This window comes from Heptranchias perlo, chromosome 12 (assembly GCF_035084215.1).
Source record: "Heptranchias perlo isolate sHepPer1 chromosome 12, sHepPer1.hap1, whole genome shotgun sequence".
NCBI lineage: Eukaryota > Metazoa > Chordata > Chondrichthyes > Hexanchiformes > Hexanchidae > Heptranchias > Heptranchias perlo.
This window is the reverse complement of record NC_090336.1, coordinates 62,186,262-62,196,820: the sequence shown is the minus strand read 5'-3', so window position 1 is coordinate 62,196,820 and position 10,559 is coordinate 62,186,262. Positions and strand designations below refer to the sequence as shown.

The 10,559-nt window shown below is 45.8% G+C and overlaps 1 protein-coding gene across 1 annotated transcript in view; it reads right to left on the bottom strand.

The window, feature by feature from the left end:
- Positions 1-1,158: 1,158 nt before the first annotated feature.
- kiaa1549la (KIAA1549-like a) overlaps positions 1,159-10,559 on the bottom strand; it is a 378,638-nt gene continuing 369,237 nt past the window's right edge. The window contains exon 21 of the mRNA XM_067994216.1: positions 1,159-1,547. Within this exon, the coding sequence (XP_067850317.1) occupies positions 1,269-1,547 (279 nt within the window). The 3' untranslated portion in view covers positions 1,159-1,268. The remainder of the gene's footprint in view (positions 1,548-10,559) is intronic.

Below are 10,559 nucleotides of genomic sequence, written 5' to 3'. Positions count from 1 at the left end.
ATATGAACAGAAGTAGGCCATTCAGCCCCTCAAACCTGTTCCGCTATTCAATTAGATCCATGGCGGATCTGTACCTTAACTCCACTTACTCCTTAATATCTTTACCTAAAGAGGATTAAGTTGAAATTACTTCCGAAACATTCGACATTCCCATGGCCCTGAAACGACACCATGGACACTAGCGATAAAACACAACCTCTCTGAACCCTCGCTCTATTATTTTAATGGAAGGGGTTAAACCTCGGTGTAATTTCAGGACCTGCACATTCGGTATTTGATCATTTGCTGAAGTAAAAGGTTCGGGATTTGAAAGTTCCAACGCGCGACAAGTCCATCATTAAAGGCGATCGTTTTCAAAAAGCTGCAAGTGAGGAGCACATCCCGCAATGAGTAGCACTGATCAAACTCGTAAATGGACCTCAGCGGTGCCTCTTGCATTGCATCATCAAATCAGGCCATCCACCAGTGGGAGAAAGGATCCATTTGACAATAGGGGACTGGTTAACGAGGTGACTGAGGATCACGGATTGCCCAGTGCATGGTGCTTCAACAGAGAGTCTGTTTACCCTCAGGATGCTCAGCCAAAGGGAGGGATTGTCTCTTTAGCACGGGAGGCTTGGTGAGGTGGAGTCCGTTCTGATCCATTATCGCAATCGCCGACCGCCAGCTTTCAAGTGATCAGGGCCAGGTGCCTGATCTGAGACAGTCGCAATAAGTGATGGAGATCTCGTAACGCCCCCGTTGCCAATTCTGCTTTTCTTTCCAACTGTCGCCTGAATTCCTTTGAGGGCGGGGGAGGAGGGACAATCTGCAGCTGAGATTCTTCTTTAATTGTAGCTTTTCTCTTTGTCGAGTTAACCGGCTGTTTTCGGTCTACGTACTGACCCACCTCGCAGGCAATGCACAAAGTCCTCCGGCCTCCATGAATGCGATGCTCTTACACTAAACAGTATACTAAGCGACATTACTAGGATGAGACACAACGTATGGGCGGTGTGTTTTCAGACCAATTCCATTGGTGGAGGAGCCAAATTAATCTGATGTGTTGGCTTTTCATGCTTGGAGACAAGGCCCAAGTCCTCAAAAGAATTATCCCCCCACCCCCACCGTCACAGGGCTAATGACCATCACACTTACCACCCCCCCACCCCCGGACAAGATGAATTCAATCTGAAGCCCAAAGGTTATTTCCATCTACTGTTTTGGGCTCCTGCGGGAAGAATTTTGCAAAAATGCTCCTCATGGGAGAACTGTCTGCAGCATTGTTGTTAAACCTGGAATTCGAACATGCCCGTCTGTTTCTTGGCCAGCTTTGCAACCTCCTCCCTGATCGCCTTGACTAGAGCGGCGGTGGAGATGTTGCTGTAGGCGGTCTCGGAGGGCTCGTACTCGGCCAGGCTCTGCTGGGAGGCGGGAGTGGAGGGAGTCTGGGCCCGCTCGATGCACTGGCGTGGGTTCGAAGGCTGGGTCTGACTGTACTGTCGAGGCGGGGAACTCTGTGGATATCGAGCTTGTGAGAAGGCTTCCACGTAACCGGGCAGAGTCACCTGAAGAGTTAAGGAGTCAGTTATTCACATGGTGCTTTATGGCCAAGGACAACACAATGTTCGTTCTGAGTAGTTAAACAGGAGGAAGGTACAAAAAAAAAATCAAAACACTGTACTATCTTCTTGTGGAGGCAGCGGGCATGGCTGAGGTACTGAATGAGTATTTTGTATCTGTCTTCACTAAAAGAAGAGGATGCTGCCAATGTCACAGTAAAGAAGGAGAGAGTAGAGAAATTGGATCAGATGAAAATAGATAACGAGAAGGTACTTAAAAGGTTGGCAGTACTCAAAGTGGAAAAGTCACCCAGTCCGGATGGGATGCATCCTAGGTTGCTGGGAGAAGTAAGGGTGGAAATTGCGGAAGCTCTGGCCACAATCTTTCAATCCTCTTTGAATATGGGAGTGGTGCCAGAGGGCTGGAGGGTTTCAAATATTATACTCCTGCTCAAAAAAGGAGAGAGGGATAAACCAGGTAACTATAGGCCAGTCAGCCTAATGTCGGTGGTGGGGAAACTTCCAGAGACCATAATCCGGGACAAAATTAAAAGTCACTTGAAAGAACATGGCTTAAAAAATGACAGCCAACATTGATTTGTTAAAGGAAAATCATGTTTGACAAACTTGATTAAGTTCTTTGATGAAATAACGGAGAGGGTTGATGAAGGTAGTACAGTCATACGTGTACATAGGCTAGCGAGCACAGGGGTGATGGGTGAACGAGACTTGGTACGAGTTAGGATACGGGCAGCACAGTTTTGGATGAGCTTAAATTTATGGAGGGGGGAAGATGGGAAGCCGGCAAGAGAGCGTGGGAATAGTCAAGTCTGGAGGTAGCAAAAACATGGATTCGGGTTTCAGCAGCAGATGAGCTGAGGCAGGACTTGGTTCATCACTGACTTACAAGTGAATGCTAGATTCCTTAGCTTCAAATACATTGTCCTACACTCTCTTTCAATCTTTCTCTCTCTCTCATCACCTTTCCACCTCAGGCTCTCTTTGCCGGTTCAAATCTTCTCCCTAATCATTATCACTCTCCCATGCCCCCTGAGGCTCAATCTCTCTCTCCAACAATGAGACTATTGACTCAGGCTACCTGTCTCTGATGCTGCCAAGTGTTCATCCAACAATTATGGGGCCCGTATGTAGTTAGATCTACATGATATTTGTTCTCTGTTCCTGTACCCCTTTTAGAATTGTGCCCTCTAGTTTATATTGCCTCTCCTCGTTCTTCCTACCGAAATGTATCACTTCACACTTCTCTGTGTTAAATTTCATCTGCCACATGTCCGCCCATTTCACCAGCCTGTCTATATCCTCTTGAAGTCTATCATTATCCTCCTCACTGTTCACTGCACTTCCAAGTTTTGTGTCATCTGCAAATTTTGAAATTGTGCCCTGTTCACCCAAGTCCAAGTCATTAATATAGATCAAGAAAAGCAATGGCCCTAGTACCGACCCTGGGGAACACCACTGTACACCTCCCACTAGTCTGAAAAACAACCGTTCACCAATACTCTCTGCTTCCTGTTACTTAGCCAATTTTGTATCCATGCTGCTACTGCCCCTTTTATTCCATAGGCTTCAATCTTGATGACATGTCTATTATGTGGCACTTCATCAAATGCCTTTTGAAAGTCCACATACACCGCATCAACTGCATTGCCCTCATCTACCCTCTCTGTTACCTCATCAAAAAACTCTATCAGGTTAGTTAAACACAATTTGCCTTTAACAAATCCATGCTGGCTTTCCCTAATCAATCCATACTCGTCCAAGTGACTGTTAATTCTGTCCCAGATTATCGTTTCTAAAAGTTTCCCCACCACCGAAGTTAAACCGTCTGGCCTGTAGTTATTGGGTTTATCCTTATACGCTTTTTTGAACAAGGGTGTAATATTTGCAATTCTCCAGTCCTCAGTCCTCAGGCACCACCCCCGTATCTACAGATGTTTGGAAGATTATGGCCAGTACCTCTGAATTTCCACCCTTACTTCTCTCAGCAACCTAGGGTGCATCCCATCTGGACCGGGTGACTTATCTAATTTATGAACAGCCAGCCTTTCTAGTACCTCCTCTTCATCAATTTTTAGCCCATCCAGTATCTCAACTATATCTTCCTTTACTGAGACTCTGGCAGCATCTTCTTCCTTGGTAAAGGCAGATGCAAAGTGCTCATTTAGTACCTCGGCCATGCCCTCTGCCTCCATGAGTAGATCTGCTCTTTGGTCCCTGATCGGCCCCACCCCTCCTCTTATTACCCATTTACTGTTTACATGCCTGCAGAAGCCTTTTGGATTCCCTTTTATGTTGGCCGCCAGTCTATTCTCATACTCTCTCTTTGTCCCTCTTATTTCCTTTTTCACTTCCCCTCTGAACTTTCTATATTCAGCCTGGTTCTCACTTGTGTTATCAGCCTGACATCTATCATATGTCCCTTTTTTCTGCTTCATCTAACTCTCTATCCCTTTCGTTATCTAGGGAGCTCTGGCTTTGTTTGCCCTACCTTTCAGGGGCCTGTCAGTGCGGACAGCACGGTGTGAGGACAACAGTGTGCTGAGAGTTCGGTACGTGTGGGAGTTGAAGGGTTAATCTCTTTAAGGGTTAATCTCTTTAAATCTAGTGCATATTGCTTCAACTGTTTAAGGTCAATTTAAAAGTTTAAATTTCTAAGTTTCTGTCTGGCTTCAGCAGAGAGCTGCTGTAGCAAGTTAATTGGTTAGCTAGATTCAATTGGTCCCTGAAGGTGGGGCAGGCCTGACTCATCTGAGTCTCAACTGTAGAAATACAGGGGCCTGTCAGTGCGGACAGCACGGTGTGAGGACAACACAGTGTGCTGAGAGTTCGGTACGTGTGGGAGTTTGGTAAAGTGGGGGAAGGAGGTGCTGCTTTGCCTTGCTTTTCCTGCAGAAGGTAGTGGACCTGAGAGCGGTGAGCGGCGGTAAAGAGCGAGACCAGAGCGGGGATAAAAACAGCGCAGAGAGAGCGAGAGTTCAGTCGGTGAGCGGCGGGAGAGAGCGAGACCAGAGCGGGGATATAAACAGCGCGGAGAGAGCGAGAGTTCAGTCGGTGAGCGGCGGGAGAGAGCGAGACCAGAGCGGGGATATAAACAGCGCGGAGAGAGCGAGAGTTCAGTCGGTGAGCGGCGGGAGAGAGCGAGACCAGAGCGGGGATATAAACAGCGCGGAGAGAGCGAGAGTTCAGTCGGTGAGCGGCGGGAGAGAGCGAGACCAGAGCGGAGATATAAACAGCGCGGAGAGAGCGAGAGTCCAGTCGGAGAGCGGCGGGAGAGAGCGAGACCAGAGCTTACTCTGAGAGCGAGACTCTGAGACCAGCGGCAGAGTTCAGGGTGACGTCACCAGTCAGAAAGTGACGCGGCACAGGGGAGGCAGCTGATTGGTGAGTAGGTTCAGGTGAGTATTTCTACCATTTTACTGTAAGTAAAGTAATAAGAAAGGGAAGATCTGCAGGTTTTATAGCAGATAGTGTTTTTTTTTAGTGAACCTAGGTCCCTAGTATAGTTAACATTTTCTAATTTCAACGTAATTTAAAAGGGGTAACTAAGCTAAGGCAAGTCATGGCAGCAGACCTTGCACCCATGATATGCTCCTCCTGCAAGATGTGGGAAGTCATGGACACTACCAGTGTCCCTGCCGACCATGTGTGCAGGAAGTGTGTCCACCTGCAGCTACTGACCGATTGTATCTCGGAGCTGGAGCTGCGGGTGGACTCACTGTGGAGCATTCGCGATGCAGAGAAACTCGTGGATAGCACGTTTAGCGAGTTGGTCACACCGCAGGTAAAGGGTATACAGGCAGGAAGTGAATGGGTGACCACCAGGAAGAGTAAGAGGTGCAGGCAGGTAGTGCAGGGGTCCCCTGTGGCCATCCCCCTCTCAAACAGATATGCCACTTTGGATGCTGTTGGGGGGGATGACTTATCAGGGGAAGGCAGCAGCAGCCAACTTCCTGGCACCACGGGTAGCTCTGCTGCACAGGCTGGGAGGAAAAAGAGTGGCAGAGCTATAGTGATAGGGGACTCAATTGTAAGGGGAATAGACAGGCGTTTCTGCGGCCGCAACCGAGACTCCAGGATGGTGTGTTGCCTCCCTGGTGCAAGGATCAAGGATGTCTCGGAGCGGCTACAGAACATTTTGGAGGGGGAGGGCGAACAGCCAGCTGTCGTGGTGCACATAGGCACCAACGATATAGGTAAAAAAGGGGATGAGGTCCTAAAAGCAGAATATAGGGAGTTAGGAGGTAAATTAAAAAATAGGACCTCAAAGGTAGTAATCTCAGGATTGCTGCCAGTGCCACGTGCTAGTCAGAGTAGAAATAGGAGGATATTTCAAATGAATACGTGGCTAGAGGAATGGTGCAAGGGGGAGGGATTCAAATTCCTGGGACACTGGAAACGGTTCTGGGGGAGGTGGGACCAGTACAAACCGGATGGTCTGCACCTGGGCAGGGCCGGGACCGCTGTCCTAGGAGGAGTGTTTGCTAGTGCTGTTGGGGAGGGTTTAAACTAAAGTGGCAGGGGGTTGGGAACCTGAGCAGGGAGAGAGAGGAAAGCGTAACAGGAAGGGACAGAAGGTATGGAGTAATAGGTAAAGTGTTAAAAAAGGAAAAAGCAGGAACTAAGCGTCACAAAACAGATTTGAAAGTTCTTTATCTGAATGCACGTAGCATTCGTAATAAAATGGACGAGTTAACGGCACAAATAACTACGTATGGGTATGATCTTGTGGCCATTACAGAAACATGGCTGCAGGGTGACAACGACTGGGAATTAAATATGCCAGGGTATTTAACAATCAGGAAGGACAGGCAGGAAGGAAGGGGAGGTGGGGTGGCTATGTTAATAAAGGAAGGAATCACTGTAATACAGAGAAATGATATTGGGACAAAGCATCAAGATAATGAAACAGTTTGGGTGGAGATAAGGAATAATAAGGGAAAAAAAACACTAGTGGGCGTAGTATATAGGCCTCCTAATAGTTGCAACTCTGCTGGAAGAAGTATTAATCAGGAGATAGTCGGGGCATGTAATAAGGGAACAGCCATAATTATGGGGGATTTTAATTATCATATTAACTGGACAAATCAAATTGGGCAGAGCAGCCTTGAGGACGAGTTCATTGAGTGCATCAGGGATGGATTTCTTGAGCAGTATGTAACTGATCCTACAAGGGGGCAGGCAACCTTGGACCTGGTCCTGTGTAATGAGTCAGGATTAATTAATAATGTCCTAGTTAAGGATCCCCTTGGAACGAGCGACCACAACATGGTTGAATTCCATATCCAATTAGAGGGTGAGAAGGTTGATTCTCAAACAAGCGTACTGAGCTTGAATAAAGGAGACTATGATGGTATGAGAGCGGAATTGATTAAAGTGGACTGGGAAAATAGATTAAAGGGTAAGACGGTACATGAGCAGTGGTGTTCATTTAGGGAGTTATTTTACAACTTTCAAAATAAATATATTCCACTGAGGAAAAAAGGGTGTAAAAGAAATGACAGCCATCCGTGGCTAAGTAAAGAAATCAAGGATAGTATCCGACTAAAAACAAGGACATATAAGGTAGCCAAACTTAGTGGGAGGATAGAAGATTGGGAATTCTTCAAAAGACAGCAAAAAGTAACTAAAGGATTGATTAAGAAAGGGAAGTTAGATTATGAAAAGAAATTAGCAAAAAATATAAAAACAGATAGCAAGAGTTTCTATAGTTATATAAAAAGAAAAAGGGTGGCTAAGGCAAACATAGGTCCCTTAGAGGATGAGACCGGGAAATTAATGGTGGGAAACATGGAGATGGCAAAAATGCTGAACAAATATTTTGTTTCAGTCTTTACAGTAGAGGACACTAAGAATATCCCAACACTGGACAAACAGGGGGCTATAGGGGGGGAGGAGCTAAATACGATTAAAATCACTCAGGAGATGGTACTCAGTAAAATAATGGGACTCAAGGCGGATAAATCCCCTGGACCTGATGGCTTCCATCCTAGGGTCTTGAGGGAAGTGGCAGTAGGGATTGTGGATGCTTTGGTGATAGTTTTCCAAAATTCCCTGGACTCAGGAGAGGTCCCGGCAGATTGGAAAACTGCTAATGTAACACCGTTATTTAAAAAGGGTAGTAGGCAGAAGGCTGGAAATTATAGGCCAGTTAGCTTAACATCTGTGGTGGGTAAAATTTTGGAGTCTATTATTAAGGAGACAGTAACGGAACATTTAGATAAGCATAATTTAATAGGACAAAGTCAGCATGGCTTTATGAAGGGGAAGTCATGTCTGACAAATTTGCTTGAGTTCTTCGAGGATATAACGTATAGGGTGGATAAAGGGGAACCAGTGGACATAGTGTATTTAGACTTCCAGAAGGCATTCGACAAGGTGCCACATAAAAGATTATTACTTAAGATAAAAAATCACGGGATTGGGGGTAATATTCTGGCATGGGTGGAGGATTGGTTATCGAACAGGAAGCAGAGAGTTGGGATAAATGGTTCATTTTCGGACTGGCAACCAGTAACCAGTGGTGTTCCACAGGGGTCGGTGCTGGGTCCCCAACTCTTTACAATCTATATTAACGATTTGGAGGAGGGGACCGAGTGCAACATATCAAAATTTGCAGATGATACAAAGATGGGAGGGAAAGTAGAGAGTGAGGAGGACATAAAAAACCTGCAAGGGGATATAGACAGGCTGGGTGAGTGGGCGGAGATTTGGCAGATGCAATATAATATTGGAAAATGTGAGGTTATGCACTTTGGCAGGAAAAATCAGAGAGCAAGTTATTTTCTTAATGGCGAGAGACTGGAAAGTACTGCAGTACAAAGGGATCTGGGGGTCCTAGTGCAAGAAAATCAAAAAGTTGGTATGCAGGTGCAGCAGGTGATCAAGAAAGCCAACGGAATGTTGGCTTTTATTGCTAGGGGGATAGAATATAAAAACAAGGAGGTATTGCTGCAGTTATATAAGGTATTGGTGAGACCGCACCTGGAATACTGCATACAGTTTTGGTCTCCATACTTAAGAAAAGACATACTTGCTCTCGAGGCAGTACAAAGAAGGTTCACTCGGTTAATCCCGGGGATGAGGGGGCGGACATATGAGGAGAGGTTGAGTAGATTGGGTCTCTACTCATTGGAGTTCAGAAGAATGAGAGGCGATCTTATTGAAACATATAAGATTGTGAAGGGTCTTGATCGGGTGGATGCAGTAAGGATGTTCCCAAAGATGGGTGAAACTAGAACTAGGGGGCATAATCTTAGAATAAGGGGCTGCTCTTTCAAAACTGAGATGAGGAGAAACTTCTTCACTCAGAGGGTGGTAGGTCTGTGGAATTTGCTGCCCCAGGAAGCTGTGGAAGCTACATCATTAGATAAATTTAAAACAGAAATAGACAGTTTCCTAGAAGTAAAGGGAATTAGGGGTTATGGGGAGCGGGCAGGAAATTGGACATGAAGCTGAGTTCGGATCGGTCAATGCCCTGTGGGTGGCGGAGAGGGCCCAGGGGCTATGTGGCCGGGTCCTGCTCCGACTTCTTGTGTTCTTTAGATTTGTGGTTGGGATCAGATCAGCCATGATCTTATTGAATGGCGGAGCAGGCTCGAGGGGCCGATTGGCCTACTCCTGCTCCAATTTCTTATGTTCTTATGTTCTTATGTTCTTTCTCCCATGTGGGAATGTACCTGGACTGTACCTTAGCCATCTCCTTCTTAAAGGCCGCCCATTGTTCAATTACAGTTTTGCCTGACAATCTTTGATTCCAATTTACCCGGATCTGTTCTCATCCCACTGAAATTGGCCCTCCTCCAATTGAGTATTTTTACTCCAGTGTGGTCCATGTCCTTTTCCATAGCTATTCTAAACCTTATGATACTATGATCACTGTTCCCTAAATGTTCCCCCATTGACACTTGCTCCACTTGGCCCACCTCATTCCCCAGAACCAAGTCCAGTTATGCCTCCTTCCTCGTCGGGCCGGAAACGTACTGATGAAAGTTCTCCTGAATACACTTCAAAAATTCCTCCCCCTCTTTGCCCCTTATATTATTGCTATCCCAATCTATATTAGGGTAGTTTAAGTCCCCCGTTATCACTACTCTATGGCTTTTGCACCTCTCTATAATTTCCCTGCAAATTTGCTCCTCTATATCCTTCGTTACAAAATATTCTGACATATCTTTCTTAGGTCCAAGTGGATGACCTCACACTTGCCCACATTGAACTCCATCTGCCACAGTTTTGCCCACTGACTAAATCTATCAATGTCCCTTTTCAACTTTCTGCTCTCATCTGCACTATTTACTGTGCCATCTAACTTAGTGCCATCAGCAAACTTAGATATTCAGCTCTCTATTCCTTCATCTAAGTCAAAGATAAATCTAGTGAACACCGCTTGTCACATCCTGCCAATTTGAGTGCAGAACCATCATGTACATGGACACAAAAAATCCCTTTGCTCCTCCACAGTTCCTAGTTTCAAAGTTTCCTTTCGCATTAGTGCAATGGGGAAGGAGTAATAACTAAGGACAGTTGTAAACGTTGTCACTCAATGTCCAACATATTGAAGAGCATTGTACACACAAACAACGTAGTGGTTACTGTAATGGATTCCTCTGGCTAGTTTGCGCAGTAAGTAATGAGTAGCTTGTTAACGCAATGGGAATCATACAATGATACAGCATAGAAGGAGGCCGTTCTGCCCATCGTGCCTGTGCTGGCTCTTTGAAAGAGCTACCCAATTAGTCCCACTCCCCTGCTCTTTCCCCATAGACCCTCAAATTTTTCCCCTTCAAGTATTTGTCCAATTCCCTTTTGAAAGTTACTATTGAATCTGCTTCCACCACCCTTTCAGGCAGTGCATTCCAGATCATAAAAAATTCTCCTCATCTCCCTTCTGGTTCTTTTGTCAATTACCTTAAATCTGTGTCCTCTGGTTACCGACCCTCCTGCCACTGGAAACAGTTTCACCTTATTTACTCGATCAAAACCCTTCATGATTTTGAA